Below are 21,005 nucleotides of genomic sequence, written 5' to 3'. Positions count from 1 at the left end.
ATGTACCCTCTATGGGTCAGGGGAAATGTTCTGGGGAGACCAGGTAGCACAACGAGTAAGAGCACCGGCTCCAGTGTCGGGATGACCTGGGGATCGAATCCGGGCTCCAACACTTAGCACCCACCCAGAAACACCTGGCCATGTAACCTTGAGCAAGTTACTTAACCCTGATTGCTTATAAAAAAATGTTCTCAAAGAAAGGCAAAGACAAGCTCACAATGTAACAGGAGAGACAAATGCACAATTATGTTTAAACAAGCTATATACAGGATAAATAGGAAATAAATAATAGAGGGAAGGCTCTAGAATTAAGAGAGATTGGGAAAGTCTTCCTGTGGAAGGTGGTATTTTAAGTGGGACTTGAAGGAAGCCAGGGAAGCCAGAAGGTGGAGGAGAGCATTCCATTCATGGGGGAAAGTCAGAGAAAATGCCTGGAGCCCAGAGATGGAGTGTCTTGCTTATGGAACAGCAAGGAAGTCAGTGACACTGGATTGAAAAATATATAGGAAAGAAGGGAGAGGAGCAGGATAAGGTGTAAGAAGACTGGAAAAGTAGAGGAGAATGGAGACTATGAAGGATTTTGAATGTCAGAGGGTTTTATATCATCCTGGAGGTGATAGGGGATGAGTGGGAGGGTTACATAGACCAGCACTTTAGGGAAATCATTTTGGTAACTGAATGGAGGATAGACTGGAGAAGCTTGTGGCAGGCAGATCAGCCAGCAAGTGTAAGGTGATGGTGGCTACACCAAAATAGTGGAAAAGGAGAGGAAAGGAATGTATCAGAGGAGAGAAGGAGTATATCTGAGAGATGCTGCAAGTGTCAAATCAACAGGCCTTGGCAACACATTGGCTAAGGGGAGTGAAGGAGAGTGGGGAGTCCAGTATGGCTCCTAGGCTGTGAACCTGGAGAACTGGGAAGATGGAGGTGCCTTCTATAGTAATAGGGAAGTTTAGAAGAAAGGAAAGTTTAAGGGAAAAGATCATTGTCTTTCAGTTTGGAACACCTTGAGTTTAAACTGCCTACTCTCAACTTGCTGGTTGAGATCGCTGAAGGGCAGTTGGGGATACAAGATTGGAAGTCAACAGGAGGATAAGAATGGATAGGTAGATGTGACGATCATCAGGCTAGAGATGATGATTAAATCCAAGTTTGCTGACAAGATTACTAAGTGAAGCCGAATGTGGGAGAAGGGAAGGTTTGGAAGAACCATTGTGGAAAGTGGCATAGTGAAGTGATAAAAAGGTGTAGAAAGATTGTCAAGCAGCAAGGAGAGTTCAGATGAGACTGTGTAACATACATTTGTAGTGTGCACAAATATTTTTGTAGCACGAGTTGTTCCTAACCCCCCATTTCCCCCCATGTTGTAGCATGGGGATGTCATTGTGTGAGCCAAAGTGGGAGCAGAATAGATATCTCTAGCCTCTGCTCTCCTTATCCTTATCTAAGGGAGATTTTATTTCCTGTCAGGAGGAGAAGGATGTTGGGGCCAGAAGCTTAGCCTCTCTGCTCTCCTCAGAGAGACAGGGTATTAGGTTAGAATTATATATATCTGCTCCCTTAAATATTATTAGTATAAAATATATGTTTTCAAATTCAAGTTAAACTTCTGATCATTCTTAAGCAAAAAATGAGGACCCCAAGCTTTATAACCAAGGCTTGACACCCCACCAAATATCAGTTCCACAATGAACATTCATAGCAAGTAACAAAGGAAGCATTTATCCAGGTTTGATATTTATATATATAAAATAGTATTTTATAAAGACAAAAAGAAAAGAAGAAAAATCATCACAATTAATACATACATTGTTAAAAGTCCAAAAGCATGTATAAGGCATATTAACTGCGGCCGTGCCACCTCCAAGAAGGGATGGGTTGGGAATGTCCTCTAATATCTTTTTTTTTTTTTGGAGTCAGGTTGATCTTTATAATTTTGCTACATTTCTTTTTAATTTGTTTTGGTGTGTGGTTGTTCTTTCCATTTACATTGTAATCATTGTGTATATTTTCTTGGCTGTTTACTTCATTCTACATCCGTTCACATAGATATTTCCATATTTCTCTGTATTCATCACATTTGTCATTTCTTAGAGCATAGTAATGCTTCATTATATTCGTGTGCCAAATATTAATTCAAAGGGTATAGACATTTTAGTCATTTTATTTGCATAATTCCAAATTGCTTTCCAAAATGGTTGTACCCATTCATAGATTCATTAATGATATGTTAGTGTGCCTATCATCCCACAACCCCTCCAACATTGACTCATGGCATTTTTTGTCATCTTTGCCAATTTGCAGGATATGAAGTGAAACTTCAGGGTTGTTGTTATTTTTATTTCTCTTAGTATTGGTCGTTTAGAGCATTCTTTTAAATGATTGTGAATACTTTGCAATTCTTATTTTTTTTTTAAGCAATCGGGGTTAAGTAACTTGCTCAAGGTTACACGGCCAGTTATTTCTGGGTGTGGTGCTGAGTGTCTGAGCCCGGGATTCGATCTCCAGGTCTTCTCAACACTGGAGCCGGTGCTCTTACTCGCTGTGCTACCTGGCCGCCCCAAAGAAACTTGCAATTCTTGTAAGAACTGTTCATTCATATCCTTTGACCACATATCTATTGGGGAATGGCTATTAAGTCATATGCATTTGCTAATTGCTTATATATATATTGTATACTAAACCCTTATCAGAGGAATTTGATTAAAAAAAATTTTCCCTATTCAACTTCTTCCCTTTCTATACTAGGTACACTAATTTTGTCTGTGAAAAAGATCTTCAATTTCATGTAATCAAAATTTTATTTTTATATATCTTTTATAATTGCCTCTATCTCTTATTTGCTTAAGAATACATCTACAGAAATTTGGAACTATAAAACTTTAAAATCATTCATGCTCTTTATTTTGGGATTGGTTGTTTTTTTTGGTTTTTTATTTTTCTTTTGGAGAGGGGAAGGCAGGGCAATTGGGTTAAGTTACTTACCCAAGATCACACAGCTAGTAAGTGTTAAGTGTCTGAGGCTGGATTTGAACTCAGGTCCTCCTGACTCCAGGGCCAGTGCTCTATTCACTGTGCCACCTAGCTGCCCCCATTAATGCTCTTTGAACCAGCAATACCACTACTAGGTCTATATCCCAAAGAGATTTTTTAAAATGGAAAATGACCTATATGAACAAAAATATTTATAGCAGCTTTTTTTCAGTGGCAAAGTATTGGAAATGGAGAGGATGCCTATCAATTGGGGAATTGCTGAACAAGTTGTGGTATGTGATTGTGATGGAGTACTATTGTGCTTTAAAAAAAAGACAAGCAGGACGCTCTCAGAAAAACCTGGAAATACTTACATGAACTAATACAAATGAAATGAGCAGAACGAGGAGAATATTGTATACAGTAACAACAATATTGTATGATGATCAACTGTGAATGACTTAGCTATTCCTAGCAATACAATGATCCATGACAATTCCGATGGACTTATGATGAAAAATGCTGTCTATCTCCAGAGAAAGAACTGGTACAGTCTAAATGCAGAAAACTAAATTCAATTACTTTCTACTAGAATCCAGTGAATTTTATATTATCCATTTAAAAACATCATTCCAAGAAGGACCATTGGCTTTTCCAGATTGTCAACCGGGTCCATGACCCCTTCATCAATCTGGCCCAAAAAAGTTTAAAAAAAAACTCTAACATGGAAGGGTCATGACTGAGAAACAGAGGTCCCAGACACAAATGGTGTTGTGGGTCAAATTGATATTTTCATAATTTTAATATTTCAGGACAGTTTTCTATCTTTTTCTATACCTACTCCTAAATTATTACTGATTTGATGTCAGAGCTGACGGTAAGTTCTGGAAACTCAGGGTGATGAGACAAGGAATACTCAGTTTATAAATAGCAGAAAAAGGGAAAGGGTTTAACATCCTGTTGGAACCAGATTTTCCCCCAAAAGACCTAAGCCGGTGAAACATGAATTGCCCAGTGTGGGAAGAGGTTGAGAGAAAAATGACCATCATAAGGGAAGAAGTCAACAAATGAGCAAAAGGAGAAAATAAGAAAAAAGACTGAAATTGTCAAAGATCTTAGCAGATAAACCAAGAGAATGCATTAATAGCAGAAGAATATATGACCATTAGATCTAGCAAACCAGGTCAAGCATCTGTGAATAAATAAACTATGCAAAACAAAGGGAAAAGATTCAAACTTATTAGGCAGAGGGCCCTATAAATTTTGAGGAGAGCCTGTTACAACACCAAACTATTCCTAAGTGGCTTAAAAGAAAAATGACAATTGTGTGAGCAGAATTTATGGACCATACAGAAGAAATAAATGACAGAATGGAAGGGAGGGGAGCTGTGCTGGGGTCAAGATGTAAAGTTGAGCTCTCTTACAAGCCTAGATATCTTTCCTGTCCCATTTCCTTTGTTCCTCCTCTTTCCTAAAACACAGAATGCTACCTTGGTGCTGAATATTAAAGACTCAGTAAATTTCTCCAGTTTGTAGTTTGGATCTCCACAACACTGGAAAGGGGGAGGGGCAGCATATGGGGTAGCATTCTGTTTCAAACTCATGGGCAGCTTGTATAGCCTTGCTGAGGAGAATGCTAGGTGGCAGGGCAGGTGGAAACTGAGTAAGGATAAGTTAGGCATTAGTTCATGGAGTTTCTACCTTATTTGGGTTCTTGAAGTCCTAGACCATAGAATAAGCTGAAATTGCTTTATCTCTGGCACATAATTTCTATTTTTGAGAGATCTGAGAGGTTTTAAGGATTAGAGAAAATATCTAATCTTTCATTTTGTTAGTTACTTGACTCAGAATTCCTTAACTTCCTGTCAAGTCAATGGGTTTTCTCCCTGGAGATGTCTGGGTGTCTACATAACCTCTCATTGGCTCTGTTGTTGAGGTGATTTTTGTTCGGGTAATATGTTGGACTGCATGGCTACTGAGGTCCCTCCCTTCTAAATCTGAGATCTTATAAGAATTCCTATATCTTGCTTACCTAGTGACTTTGTTTGCCATCTTTTCATTGCAATCCCCTGCATCCCCAGCATCATAGGATAAGATTTAAAACTGGAAGGGACCTAAATTCTAGAGAGTGGGAGGTGAGGTATGTGATGTATTATTGCGTCTGCTGTCTGAAGATTGGCCTAGTTATATTCCTAGAGTCTCATGACCAAGTTGCCTGCAGACTGTTTAATTTTATTGGTCATAGCAACTCTCAAAAATAATTAAGTTCGAAAAAAAAAAGTTATGAGCTGCATTGGTGGAGAGAATACCACAATAAAAAACTTTTGGATCCTTCAAATATTCCTTTTGTCCATTTCTTGCATACAAATAATTAATTGGCACTTACCTATGCCTAACATGGGTTGTCCATTGGATTACCCATAATGGTAATGTCTTTTACCATCTAAAGATGACATTCTTCTAATTGCATAAAGTCCTGTAAAACTAGAGGGGTCTCCTCAATGAGATCCATGCACAATCAGAAGAGTTTGATCTAATGATCTATGTAAAGAAAAGAAAGACTATTAATCAGATGGATAATCTAATGAATTATACCATCAGTATTACATATTGCATAATCTAATACCACAATGTGATATATGACATTTATCACATTGTAAAACATCACTCATAATACATGCACAAGAAATTACTTATTTCATATGCATAATAAATTACATCAAACATGTATAACATGTAATTTATTGTATATGTGATAAGAGATTGTGTGCATGTGATTTATATGTTGCATTATATAGGACATATTGCTAGATGTGCATGTCTATGTACATGCTATACACATACAATGCCCATTGATCTTTAAGCTTATGCATATTTAATTTAATACTATACTTCAGTGAATCTAAGATCTCACTGATGTGGTACTTACCTCCAGTGATACAAAGCACAAGTTCTTACCTTTTTCAATCTTGGTTTTTGCCCTTCTATGTATCTTTCATTAAATATCTACCTAGAACATAGGCAACTTTTCTCTTGATCTTTCAAGATTCCATGGATTAAACAAGATAATTTTTATAAAGCACTTACACAATGCCTAACATATTGTAGGTACTTAATAAATGCTTCTACCCCTCCTCCCTTCAGTGGATAAGAGTGAAACATTTGGACTGTCCATATATTATCCTTTGCTTTCCCTAATGGCTGTTCATTTTTTTTTTCAGATCATACAATCCTAAGGTGATATCCCTTACTATGCTCTACTAAGGTCCAATTTTGGATGCTCCTGGGTCCAGATACCAGTTCTGCCATTTACTGCTGTGTGACCTTGGGCAAGTCATTTAACCTTGACTCACTTATCTGTAAAACAATGGTTTTGAAGTAGATGGCCTCTGAGATCCCTTCCAATTCTAATATCTATGACTCTATAGATAATGATGACCAAATTTTCTGAACCCTAAATGGAGACATAGAATTTAACTTAAGGATGTTTCTTTTGCAAAGTCTTATTAAAAGTATGCTTTCTTTTTCTTGATAAGAGGAAATCATCCTTCATTTCTTAAATATATTGGTCACCATACCTATAACACTCACAAATGCATGTTGCAAACCAGAGACTGTGGCATTTGTTGGATTTCAAATCAATAATGTTTGTTGAGTAACTGCAAGGAATTGAAGTAATATTAGGTACTCTGAAAGATACCAGAACAATCTAAGACCAGTTCCTGACCTTAGGGAACTTACCTCCTTATAGAAAAAACAAAAAACAAGATTATATATACTATCAAGTGCTAAAGAGTGGTATAGGTAGCGAATGTTGGCTTTTGTCAAAATAATATCAACTGCGGCATATAAGAATGAGTAGATATGTGTCTATGTGTGTGTATACACATACATATATACATACACATACACATATACATATACATACACACACATATATGCCTCACCTTTGGGGGAACATTTTTCTGATTTTTATCCCCTGGACATTTAGACTGGACTTCCAGTAAGGGATGGGAAGGCATCTCCCCACCCTAGCAATATCAGCTTATGGCAGAAGCACATGAGAGTGGGAGACATGTATTTGTCCAGACAAACCTGAGACTGGAGTCCTTACATCTCCCAATTCCCAAGACTATACTAGAGAGTATACTCTGAGAGTAGGGATTATAGGGAGTACATGTGGACAAGGCAACTTATTCCCGTAATACTGCAGTACCCAGATACCTTCTTTCTTCTTGTCATGGCCTCATTCCCTTCCTCCTGGGCACAGTGTCTCTCCCTGGCAAGTCTCTCAGCTGGAATCCCTGAATTTGTTCCTTTCTGAAGCTCAGCTTGCAAATGCCAAAGCTGACTCTCTCAGCTCTCACTACAGTGCACAGCATCTCCTACTGGAAAAGTTGCTCCCCAACAAGATGCCATCGCTAATGAAAACGAGGAGGAAAAAGAAAGAATCTCTCCCTCCCCCACAGAATGTAGAAACCCACCAGGGAAAAGTCAAAGAGTGAGTTTCATGAGTTGGATTCTTCATAATCAGCCCTTCTCAATTACTAGAGAGAAACCCTCAACTGATGGAGCTTCCTCTTGTGTTGACTGACTCCAGAGATGTGACTGACACTTCAGTCAACCAATAGTCCATTGATTGATTGAAGAGCTTTTATACATCTCCTACAGGAATAAATCACACTTTCTTTATACATATAACCCTACACTTAAGTAGCTTACGATTTTTCAGTGAAAGGAAAGGTATGTGTATTGATTTTTAATAAGTTCATTGTATTTGTTATTTAATTTCATTGCTGTTTAAAGTTGTCTTCATATATATACATACCTGCATATACATAGATGTATACATACACATATATACATATATTAAATATATATTTTCTGGTTTGGTCTTTTCTTGGCTTTTCCTTGCATTGTTTCCTTCTCGAAGGCACCAGAGATGAGGAAGTGTTTGGGGTCTATTTATTCACAGAGAAGATTATGATAAATTGACCACAAAAAAAGTTATGGAATTAGTCCATGTGTTTGTTTATTTTCCTGAACTGCTTTTTCCTCCTCTTTTTAAATCTTTGCCCCAAAGGAAGGCTCTGTGACTCAGAGAGGAGAGATATATCTGGAAATAAACATAATGTAAAAGCAAAAGGTATCAATAAAAACTTGGGTTTTTTTTACAAAAAGGCCAATGAAATGTCATGCTAGAGAAAAGCATTTCAAATTAGAGAAGTGGGCTGTTTTACAATAAGTATATCAAGAAAGATTCAGATGAGAACATATGAGAAGCCAGCTTGAAAAGCAACATGGGTCCGAGATTGCTGTGTGATTTTGTTAGAACTCCAGTCTCATAAGCCATTAAATGTATTTAGATGTATAAACCCCCAAACCTTTTACTTTACCTTTCTTTCACCTTTGAATAGATTTTTTGATTTGTTCTTTTAGGCCATTCCTTCTACGCCAGTAAAATGGGTAACCACCATTGGCTGCTTGCTGTTGCCACAATCTGAATAGGTTCCAGCAAAGATCAGTTCTAGGAGAGCTGCAGTGATCAGGGAGCAGTGATCAGGGACCAGTATTATGAGATGAGATCAGTTTTGTGGAAGAGTCTAGACCGGAAAGGGTCAGAATTCTGTTGGGAAAATTCTAAGAGGGAAAGATGGGAAGTAGTACCATTTTTCTCAGCCCCATTTTCCTAGTGTTAATCCTATTCTCGCTCACCCTCCCCATCAAGGTCTAGAAGTGTCTTTTGAATGACTGTAAATCGTTTTGAAAGTTCTAAAAGTGTCTCTCTTTTGAATCCTTTTATGACCTTTACTTCTGGTAGAATTTGGAATTTCTCCCCATACCCCCCAAAATATTGAGGGTGATTGGCAGGAAGTTAAAGTGAGGGCTTGATGGATCAGCTCTTAATAAGTATCTTGATCAATTTTTTTGGTACATAAAGCATGTGGTTACAGCGTACATTGCCTATGTAATAATATGAATGTGAAGCAAGGGTTCTTAATGTGTGGGGTCCATGAACTTAAAAAAAAATTTGATAACTAAATTCAATTACTTTCTACTAGAATCCAGTGAATTTTATATTATCCATTTAAAAACATCATTCCAAGAAGGACCATTGGCTTTTCCAGATTGTCAACCGGGTCCATGACCCCTTCATCAATCTGGCCCAAAAAAGTTAAAAAAAAAAAACCCTAACATGGAAGGGTCATGACTGAGAAACAGAGGTCCCAGACACAAATGGTGTTGTGGGTCAAATTGATATTTTCATAATTTTAATATTTCAGGACAGTTTTCTATCTTTTTCTATACCTACTCCTAAATTATTACTGATTTGATGTCAGAGCTGAAGGTAAGTTCTGGAAACTCAGGGTGATGAGACAAGGAATACTCAGTTTATACACATAAGCACCTTGTGGTGAGCAGTAGCCACCCTACCTATAGCCTTTGGGAATGCCCTGTGATGCAGACTAGTAAGCTTGTGGTTTTGAGAATACCACCACCTGGTGACCATATTATATACTACAGTCACTTTCTATCAATTACCTAACTAATTTGCTTTTCTGTAAGCTCACAGAAAGTAGAGCATAAGCTAGGTGTAAATTGTTTTAGTACTGTAGCACCTTACATATGCCTTGAGCTAGCCACCAAAAATATACCTACCATACATCACTGTCACATACAACTGGGTTTTTCTTGTTGTCCAATAATAATCTTGGAATATAAACTCAGTAAGGCAATTACTGGATGAAAAGGGCGTGATGAATTTTTTAAACTTTTCTTGCATGATTCCAAACTGTTTTCCAAAATAGTTGGACCAATCCATAATTCCACTCCTAATGAATTCGTGTGCCTGTTTTCCCACAGTCCCACTGATACTGAATTTTTCATCTGTAACGGGGGTTTAAAACATGTTTGATCTCTGTGGGAGCTAGAATGGTCCTCAAAAGAGAAGTTGTCAGTGAGGCATGGAAAGTGGGACAGCCTGAGCAGCTGCTTCGGGCAAAGATGAAGCCACAGGAAAGGTCTGGAGATGGAGCAAGATTTGAATACATGTTGGTTTTTAATCCTTTTTGTCTTTTGGTGGCTTTGCCTTTGATAAAGATTTCTGGTCCATCCTTTGCTTGGTTTAGGAAGTAGGCATCCGAGACGGATGAATATTAGTTGCTTTTGGGAAGGGGGACGAAAGGAGTGAAATATGGCCATCAGGGGGCACGGCTTTTTTTTTTTTGCTATTATGGCAGCTGAGGTGTCTGCTGTGACCGGAACCAGGGTAAGGGTCTCTTACAAAAGAGACAAGACTAGAGCAGGGCAGAACCAGCAGTTTGTGAAAATCTTGTTTTCAGAGCATGCCTTAATGAATGCGACTGCTTCCTCTCTCTACCTGACGTCCCTTGAGGCAGTCCTGACCAATGAGAAGCCCCAGAAGGTGTGCCATAGAATGAGACAGCCTATATGGTACTTTGCAAATGTTACATAGCGCCACTTAAATACTAATTGTAGTTGTCGTTGTTACACTTTCCATTAATCCGTACGTGACCTGCAGATGCTAGAGGGATTTGAAGCTTCTCTCCAGACAATCCGTCCGGAAGTAATGAGGGTGGTCAGCAGAAATGGCAGAAAGCAATCACACTGAGCCTTCTACGAAGCGGAATAAGTTATGTGGCCGCAGTGCGGATGGGTTGTGCAGCATAAAGAGATAGGGTCATGGGAATTGCCCAGGGTGGGAAGTGATTTTTCCCGATAATTTGGAGCGGTATTACACTTTCAGACTGTGCGGAGCTGGGGCATTAGTCAAAGATTTTCAGCTGTGTACCTTCTGATCGGCGGTAGAAATTTTCCAGTCCTTCAGCAGCCTCCCACGCGCAGCCCAGAAAGAGGGCTAGTGCCAGTAGTCTAGGTACCGGTAGATTTTGATATTGCGGTTTAGTTTGGGCTCAAGTATAGTGCCACTTAGTGGACAAATTGTGAAATACACCTCCTTTAAAGGTTAATTGATTTATTAAGCGACAAGGTATTTTCTGTAAGCTTATAGAAGACAAAAATTAGGTTGCCTATGGGTTGATATTACGACTTGAACAACATCATGTGTCTCATTCTTCATCTGTATCCACCACCTCTCTAAGTTAGGGTGTGGGAGGAGGAAGGTATGCTTCACAGTCAGTCCTCTGGAGTCAAGATTGGTTATTGCTTTGTCAATCACCTATGTGTATATACACACATATATGTATATACATATATGTATATTTGAGGCACTGTGCTAAACCTTCATTGAATTGCTCTTTTTAATATTGTTTTCATGTACATCATTGTAACCATTGTGCCTATTTGCCTATTGTTTACCTTTTATCTTCATAACAGAGCAGCATCAGTTTAAAATTCCCAAGTTTTTCTGCATTCTTCATATTTGTAATTTCTTGTGGTACAATAACACGCCATTATACTAATATGCTGCAGTTTACTCAGCCATTGGACAACTGGTGGAGATCCTCTTGGTTTCTAGTGTTTTTTTTAATGAGATACTATCTAAAGGAACTCTTTGCTACTTCCTGCCCACCCTCTACACTTTCAAAACTCCTCGACTTTGCTTGTGATATTGCTTGATGAAGCCCCCTTCAGTCTCCTCAATTCCTATGCATCATTGGAAGCCTAAATCAAATGTCAGCTCAGACTGGGCAACTCACAATGGATGCTCTGTACTTTCCCACTCAAAGGCATTCCCATATTATTCATAACATGTTCTATTCCTAGAATGTCCTCTTTTCTCCCAATTTGTTGTAGCTCAGCAAACAACTATTAAGTGTGTATTATGTTCAAAGTATTCTATTAGGTACCGGAAATATGGAGACAAAATGAGAAACATCCCTACCCTCTAGGGGCTTACATTAAACTGGGGGAAACAGCATGTACACAGAGAAGTAAATACAAAATAATTTGAAGAAGGGAATTAGGAAAGGCTTTCTAAAAAAGGTAGCGCCTGAGATAAACCTTTAAGGAAGCTTGGACTTCTTTGAGGTAAGTGTTAAGGGAATTCCTATTCCAGGTATAGGGCTGGGGGAGATAACTTGTTCAAAGGCACATATGGAGGAGACATAATCCTGGGTTCAGGGAACAAAAAATAGGCTAGTTTGGCTAAAGTGTAGAGAATGCTACTATAGCAATGTGAAATAAACCTGGAAAACAAAAGGTCAAGAATCACAAAGGAAACAATTTTTAAAAACTAGAAATAAAGGGGTTTTAGTGGTCAGTCAGTCAACGAGCATTAAGTACCTACTTAATGCAATAAAGCATTTATTAGGCATTATGCTACACACTGCTGAGGATTGCTGTTGTACAGTCATTTCAGTCATGTCTGACTCTTCGTGACCCCATTTGTGGTTTTCTTGGCAAAGATTCTGCTGTGGTTTGCCATTTCCTTCTCCAGATCATTTTCAGTTGAGGAAACTGAGGCAAAGCATGGTTAAAGTGACTTACCCAGGATCACACAGCTATTAAGTATCTGCGATCAGATTTCGAACTCATGAAGATGTCTTCCTAATTCCAGGCCCAGCACTCTATCCAGTGTGGCCCCGAGCTACCTTCAATACTGAGGCTACAAATATGAAAAGGAAAAGCAGTCTCTGCCCTCACAGAGTTTATTAATCTAATAGGAAAAGACCACACAGACAAGGAAGTTGGAAAGTGAAGAAAGGGAAAGGGAAGGTACCCAACCTGAATGGAGAATTCCAAAGTATAAGATCTTAAATTATACTATGAATTGATAATCACCAGAACTATGTTATATTGTTTAAAAGTAGAAAAAATTATCAATAGAACAGATTAGGCAAATATGATCCTGGAACAACCAAACTTAGAAAATTGTTCTCTGTTGTTTTTCAGTCCTGTTTGATTTGCCTGGGCTCGCAAGTGTCTGAGGTTAGATCTGAACTCAAGAAAATGAAGCTTCCTGACTCCAGGCTGGGCCCTCTATCCACAGACTCCTAGCTGCCCAATTAGTATCCACTAAACCCAAGGAAACCAACCCTGGGGTAAAAGCTTTCTATCTGACAAACACTGAGAAAATAGGAATCAGTTTTGTACTATCTACCACAATTAGTTCCAGATGGATACATGTCCTAATATAAAAGGTCACTTCATTTTTTAAAAATGGAAAAGAGGAAGGAGACAACTTTTACAACTATGGAGAGGAAAGAAAATTATTACCTAAAACTAGGTCTAAAGATGATCATAAAAGATAAAATGTAGGGGCAGCTAGGTGGCACAGTAAATAGAGCACGGGCCCTGGAGTCAGGAGGACCTGAGTTCAAATCCAGCCTCAGACACTCAACACTTACTAGCCGTGTGACCTTGGGCAAATCACTTAACCCCAATTGCCCAGGCTTCTCCCCTCCAAAAAAAGGTTAAAACTGTATTATGGGGTGGCTAGGTGGTGCAGTAAATAGAGCACTGGCCCTGGAGTCAGGAGGACCTGAGTTCAAATCCAACCTCAGACACTTAACATAAAAAACTAGCCATGTGACCTTGGGTAAGTCACTTAACCCCAATTGCCCAGCCTTCTCCCCTCCAAAAAAAAGGCAAAAACAAAACAAAAGATAAAATGTACAATTTTATTACATAAAACTGAAAAGTTTCTGCATGTGCACAATAAAATGCAGTTAAAACCTTAACCTTTCACTGTAGTTAAAACTTTAAAAATAAGGAGAAACAACTAGAAAAAATGTTTAAATTTCTCTGATAAAGGTCCAATATAATAATAAAGTTCTAGGATTTATAGCACTTTGCATATGCTATCTCATTTGATCCTCACAACAATCCTATAAGGTAGGTGCTATTATTATTTCCATTTTACAGATGGGGAAACTGAGGAGAGAAATGAAGTGACTTACCCAGGGTCACACAGCTAGTAAGTGTCTGAGGCCAGATTTGAACTCAGGAAACATAAGTCTTCCTGACTTCAGGCTGGTTCTGTTCATCTCACTTTATATCTGTTCATGTAAGTCTTTCCAGGTTTTTTCTGAAATTTTCCTGCTCTGCATTTCTTATTGCACAATAATATTCCATTACATTCGTATACCACAGCTTACTCAGTCATTCCTCAATTTCTGTCACCACAGAAAAAGCTGCTATAAATACTTTTGTACACATATGATAAATTTTCCTCCAAAGTTTGCTTTGGCTGCATCCCTAAAGTGTTTGTGGTTGTTGTTGAGTCCTTTCAGTCATGTTTGACTCTTCGTGGCCCCATGTGGGGTTTTCTTGGCAACCTTTCTAAAATTTTATTCTGGCCCATAATTTTTCTTGAATACTTTACATGTGGGTTGGTTTTTTGTTTTGTTTGTTTGTAACTTACTAGGTTTCTGTTAGTCTTTTGTATGTGCTCCATTTTCTATGTGGTAAAATAAAGGCTGCCCTGTACCCAATATACATTTAGTACCTTGAACTATGAAAGCTTGGGATTCCTTTATCCACATTTGGGGAAATCCAGACACAAGCTATAACAAGATTTCACATATGGGAAGAGTATTACAAGTGTTAGTAGATTTTTCTGGAGCGTTTCCAAGTTGGAGGGAAGGCAGGGAATAAGCTCAAAGAGGAAAAAAATTTCCTTTTTCAGATTGACCCTGGATATACAAACCAGTCCATGTGAACTCGAAGTCTTTAGAGGACCAGTTAGCCATGGGGTTGCATAGTCAATATCTTTAGTTGTTCGTTAGTCATTTTCAGTCCTGTCCAATTCTTCTTGATCCCTTTTGGGTTTTTCTTGGCAAAGATTCTGAAGTGGTTTGCCATTTCCTTTTCCAGCTCATTTTTAGTTGAAAAAACTGAAACAAACAGGGTTAAGTGACTTACTCAGGGTCACACAGCAACTAAGTGTCTGAGGCCAGTTTTGAATTCAGGAAGATGAGTCTTCCTGACTCCAGACCTAATATTCTTTCCACTGTGCCACCTAGAGGCCCATATACCCATGACTCATAACAAATACACTGCTCTCCAAAAGAGAGTATAGTTGAGATAATCTAGGGTTGAGGATGAAATGTGACTAATCTCTCCATAGGTGGTAGGAAGAAGCCACTCTGGGCTGAATAGGAAGCAGCCTTTGGAATTTCATCACAGATTCCAGCCCCTACCCAGAGATCTGAGTTCTCACTAGCTTCTTTTTGTTTCTACCTAGGTGTCTTTTCACCCTCAGGCCCAGAATCAACCCACGACCCTGGATTGGATGAGTTAGGAATCCTAACCTCATTGGCTGAAATTCTGAATAACTCACAGTCCAGCGCTTTGGCTAGCTCTTCGACCTGCCCTGCATCCAGTCCTCTGACTGGTCCTTTACCTCGTCCCCTAAATAATACAATACCTGGCTCCGTGGCTGTTCTTCCAAACAATCCACTGTTCAGCTTCATAACCGGCACCCTGAACAATCAACCGGCTGGTTCCATAGCTGTATCTCCAAAGAACTTTCAGACAAATCCTTTGCCTTATTCCACGGCTGCGCCTTCAAGCAGTCCCGCGATAGGCTCTGGAACTGTCCCTTTGCCTATTTCTCCTGCCAGCAGCCTACTGACCGGGCCTCTCTCTGACTCTAGCAACAGCCCTCTAACAGTCGGTCCTATGACTGGCCCCACAAACAGCCCCAGCTTCCCAGCAGCTTCTGTAGGCATTCCACTAATAGGTTCAATGGCCGTCCCTCCAACCACCACATCATCGACCTCCCTGCCAGGCTCTGTGGATGCTCCCATAGCTGTGCCTCCAAAAGCTGCCCTGTCTGCCACATTAATGGACTCTAGAAGTAGCCCTCCAGGCAATTTGTTGCCCAGCCCTAAAGTCAACAATGTGCTATTAATTGACCCCAATCAGCCCCACCCCACTTTGGATGCAGCACTTCACAGCTCCTCTAGTCCTTCGCCTTCAGCCAACATTCCTGCTTCCGCTGCCACGGTCCCCAAAGGTAACAGGTGTGTGGGGGGAGTGCCAGGGAAGAATAATTGAGGTTGTTGGCGGGGAGGGGAGGGGAGCTGGGGGGACACAAGAAGTCATGGGGATGGATTGCTTTGGTACTGAAGTAACATACCCTGTTTTCTGATCCCATCACCTATTCTCACATTATTTCTTGCCCTAATCATTTTTACTATCCTGACACTTCTCTGAATCTCACCTTACTTTAATATTTGGCCTTACTCTGCCTTCTCTATGCTTACCAGTAATAATTCCCACTGATGATAACAAAACAGCAGTGGTCTGGGAACCATCTTCAGATGTGGAGCCTTTCAACATGGCATTTATGAGCCAGCCAGGCCAGACTTCCACCCCCATTGGGACCCCCATCACAACTTTCTTTGGACCCCCAGAAGCCATGGAGCAGTACAATACCTCTATTCCCGCCATGTCTTCAGTTTTGCCCTGTATCCCCATAGCTGGTACGATTCCCACATCTGCCCTTCCAGTTACAGTTACCTCTAGTTCCCAACTTACAGCAGATGCTACCTCTCTTCACCAAGGTGCTCCTGCATCTTCCCCCCCAAATCTTAATGCAATTATTTGCCAAGACATCTCCAATACCACCCAGCGCAATAATCTACAACCTTCCCCAGCACTTGCCTTCTCTACACACATTTCTTTTTCTCCTTCACATTCCCCACCTTCTCCACAACCACGTTCTTCCTCTACCAATAATGCCCAAGGGCCCCGTTCCTTAGAACCTACAAACAAGAAGCTCCTGGAGATGGACAGGAAGATGGCCCATCGGAAGACCAGTAAATACGACGAACCTCCCCCCAGAGGTCAGTGTTCTCCCCCTACCACTCATTTCCAACACATGATATAGGCTCTCAGTAGATCAATATCTCTGTGTCTCTCCTTATAGATATATAGATATATATTTTTGCCATGAACCATTCCTTTTCTCCCAACGCCTTCAGAGATCCCACCTTTTGTAATTTTTTTCAATTTATTAAACTTCTAGCCTCTCTTTCCCTGTTAATCATTGACCCCCTACCATTATTCCCTTACCCCCCCCCCCCCCCCCCCCCCCCCCCCCTCCCTGTTTATCCATTACCCCCCACCCATTTTCCCCTACCCCCCCCCCCCCCCCCAGTCTATCCCTGTTTTGTCTGCTTCCCTCCTCTTCTGCTAACACTCTCTCTCCTCTCTCCTTCTCTGGCAGTCTTCCTCTTCTGATATAGTCCTCCTTCTTTTCCTCAGACCCTAAGCAGCTGACATGGGAACGTCTGGTTGGGGAGATTGCCTTCCAACTTGACCGTCGAATACTCTCCAATATCTTTCCTGAGAGAGTACGCCTCTATGGATTCACAGTCTCCAACATCCCTGAGAAAATTATTCAGGTCTGACCACAACTTCAATCCTTGATCTCTAATCCCCCTCCCCGTAGGTTTCACTAGTTCCTGCATCCCAGACCTGAACTCCCTAACTTCTCCCCCTAACTTCTCAGTAGATGGTAAAAGCTCCTGGGGCCTAGAGCTGCTAGAGTATATTATACCCTGGGCTACAGACTTGTCAGCTATCTTAAGCCTATTGTTAGGCATGGACTAGCTGTTTGTGGTACCAACCGAGGGCTACAAAATTTCAGTCACCAGTCCGGGTTACAAGCAGTTTAACAACTATGGACAAGATAAGGACAGTGGTTAGGGCAAGCTGAACTTGGTGACATGGAAGTCAAGTATCAGGGCAAATGGAGAAGAATCATAGTATTTGGCCCAAGATAGTACCCAGGAAGTCTCCAGGGTAGCATCAGGAGGTGGGATCAAAGGATTAGTGAAATATGGAACTCTTCACTGGATCCAGAAGAGTTCAATAGGAATAGCTGTTAGGAATTAATCTGCTGCCTTCTACACTGAAGTGGTTCATGTCTGACGCTCAGTCCCATACTCTTTTTCATTTGCTTCTGATAAGACTTATTCACTGTCAGCATCCTCTTGTAGGACGGCCATCTCAGGAAGAAAGGTGGGAATCTGAACATTCAAGGGGCTGGGTCTGAGACATCTTGCCACCCTGTTGTCATAACACTATGAAAGTCGATCAGGGCCCTCGTAACAGGAACTTTGACAGCCCTCAGATTTTTCTGGTCCCAGATCAGTTTATTATTTCTTTGTTTCTCTTGTACTTCAGAGACTGGCATCTTTTGTAATCACCACTAGCTTGTTGAAAGAAAAGTGGCATTTTTGTAAATTAAAACATAAAAGAAATGTGAGCATTCTCTCTTCTCTGGCCCATTATGGATCAAGCTCATTGCCAATTTATTCTCTACTATTCTGTTGATGAAGTACATAGACCTTGAAAAGTTAAGTTTCCAGTGAACAATATAGAGGAACAAAGGGGAAACTGTAGAGTTGTCAAAGTATCCTAGAAGAACAGCTCTTATCTTCACTTTATGGGCTAATCTGTAAATGTAATTTTCTTTCTTGATTCTCGTAACATTTATTCTCATTTTCTAGCTCAGCTAGCAAATGCCATTTTAGAAAATCAGGATCTAGTGCTTATCTCCTCTCCCTATGCTAGAAGATAATGTCAACTCTAACATTAGATTATTTGATGAGGAAAGAACTGAAATAAGAATAATTTATATTACAGTAAGAAATCCTTTCCCCTCGGAATCTCTAAATTGCCCTTTTCCTTCACAAATTAATATCACTCAAAGCACTAACCTCACAAATTCTCCTTCCCAACTTAAAACAGAAAATGTTAATTCTTTATTTTAACATCTTCCCTGAAGGTCTATGGATGAGAAGTCTTAAGTAGCAGCAAGAGAAACTGTCAAATGTGTATATTTCCTGGACTATGTTCTATAGCTAGGTAGAATTCATGTAGCTTCCATTAACATTTTGCACAAAATGAAAAAATCTCAGAATTGGAAACAATCTGTACCTAAATAGAAATCTCCTTTAATCCCCAACAAGCATCCACTTGAAGCTCTACAGTGGCCAGGAACCCAGAACAGCCATAGATGATCAGTTCTACTTTTGGAAGTCTAATTGATGGGAAGTCTTTCCTTACTTCAAGTCTTAATATGCCTCTCTGCAACTTCTGTCCCTGTTCTAAATTCTACCCTCTGGGACTGAGTAGGGTAAACTTAATTTCTCTTCTACTTGACAGTCCTTCAAATAATATAAAGACAACTAGTTTGGATCCTCCTTAACTTTTTTTTCCCTCTAAACTAATCACCTTCAGTTCTTTTCAATGATCCTCTTAAGACATAGACTCCTGTCCTCTCACCATTCTGGTCTGGATGAACTCTAATTTATCAATAATCTTTGTAAAATGTGGCACCTATGACCAAGAACTATATTCCAGATGTGGTCTGGCTAAGACAGAGTGTAACCATACTTTCAGCTCCCTTGTTCTGAATACTTTGCCTCTACTAATCTGGCCTAAGATTGAATTAACTTTTTTAGTTGCCATATTAAATTGTTGACTCATATTGACTTTGCAGTTGATTAAAACCTCCATAATTTTTGCTACATAAACTTTTAAGGCATGTATCCTCTATCCTACATTTATTCAACTCACCTTTGAAGCCTAGTGCAAAATTTCACATTGATCTCTATAAAATTTCACTTACTTAGAGGCAGTTCATTCTTTTAAACTGTTAAGTTCTTTTTATATACTAACTATATCATCTAAACTGTTAGCTTTCCCTTCCATCTTTGTGTCACCAACAAATTTAAAATTAAACCAACAAAATTAAAAATTGATGGTTTTACTCAAGTCATAGATTCTTTGGATGAGACTAAAATGGATATTCTTTGGACAGAACAAAATCAAGATTATTGGGCACTCCACCTCTGTACAGGTTGACATAGATCTATTAATCAATCACTTTTTGGGTCCAAGTCATTCAGTCAGTTCCAAATTTATGTAACTATACTAGAATTCAAACCACATCTCTCCATCTTTTCCACAAGGATGTGAGACTTTGTCAGATGACTTTCTAAAATCCATATACTCTGTCTACAGAATCTCTCTGAACTACCAGTCTAGTGAATCTGTCAAAAAAGGAAATAATAAGATTAGTTTTGCATATCTTGTTCTTGAAGAAGTCATATTGGTGTTTAGCAATCACTATTTCCCCTTTCTAAATGCTCATCAACTGTCTCTTTTTTTTTAAGCAATTGGGGTTAAGTAACTTGCTCAAGTTTACACAGCCAGTTATTTTGTGTGGGTGTTAAGTATCTGATGTCAGAACTGATCCCAGGTCCTCCCGACTCCAGGGCTGGCGCTCTTACTGCGCCACCTAGCCGCCCCAACTGTCTCTTTAATAAATCTTATAGCAGGTGTGTCCACATACACTCCTGGAAGGAAGGCCCTCTTTGTCCTCTCTCTCCTGAACAAGGGGTGATATTTCCTGTCAGCTCTGACAAAGCATGATGCCACCTTATTGTGGGTATGTGTTGCCTGTGGATACTACATTGTTAATGAAGTTCATATACTTTAACTACACAATACCCCTAATACAGAAAGAAAGACTACTTACAGAGATAAGGACTCATTTCCCTGGCAAGGAAGAAATTGTGCCAGGTAGAGACAGAGTAATGAAGGAGCTCCTGAACCAAGCCAAGGTCATAGATCAAGCCAGGAGCTGGAACCTAAGGAGCAGTTTGGCATAGAGTCATGACAAAGAGCAAACCTAGATCTTGCACTTCAGTAATACTGTGATACATGTGGAATGTATAGCTCCAGGGGAGGGAAATTGACTCTCTAGTAACCCCAGCTTCATCCTCCCCACTGGGGACCTCTACCCAGTGTAGTGCATTGTAAGTCTAGAGGGCTGTATAGTTCCTCAAAAAAGGTAGAGCTTGGGGTAGATAGGTAGAAGAGTGGATAAAGCACCAGTCCTTGAGTCAGGAGGTCCTGAGTTCAAATCCTCAGATATTTATTAGTTATGTGACCCTGAGAAAGTCACTTAATCTAAATTGCCTCCAGAGAGAGAGAGAGAGAGAGAGAGAGAGAGAGAGAGAGAGAGAGAGAGAGAGAGAGAGAGAGAGAGAGAGAGAGAGAGAGAGAGAGAGAGAGAGAGAGAGAGA

The 21,005-nt window shown here is 39.9% G+C and overlaps 1 protein-coding gene across 1 annotated transcript in view; it reads left to right on the top strand.

The window, feature by feature from the left end:
- The window catches only part of SPATC1 (spermatogenesis and centriole associated 1), an 82,950-nt gene that overhangs the window by 40,278 nt on the left and 21,667 nt on the right, over window positions 1-21,005 (top strand). Inside the window, exons 2-4 of the mRNA XM_069096982.1 lie at window positions 15,143-15,916; window positions 16,170-16,748; window positions 17,170-17,309. Of these exons, the coding sequence (XP_068953083.1) occupies window positions 15,143-15,916; window positions 16,170-16,748; window positions 17,170-17,309 (1,493 nt within the window). The remainder of the gene's footprint in view (window positions 1-15,142; window positions 15,917-16,169; window positions 16,749-17,169; window positions 17,310-21,005) is intronic.

This window comes from Petaurus breviceps, unplaced genomic scaffold (genome assembly GCF_028583685.1).
Source record: "Petaurus breviceps papuanus isolate PSGF00001 unplaced genomic scaffold, PetGlider_PUasm1.0 350, whole genome shotgun sequence".
In the NCBI taxonomy this organism is placed as follows: domain Eukaryota; kingdom Metazoa; phylum Chordata; class Mammalia; order Diprotodontia; family Petauridae; genus Petaurus; species Petaurus breviceps.
This window is presented reverse-complemented; position numbering and strand designations above follow the sequence as displayed.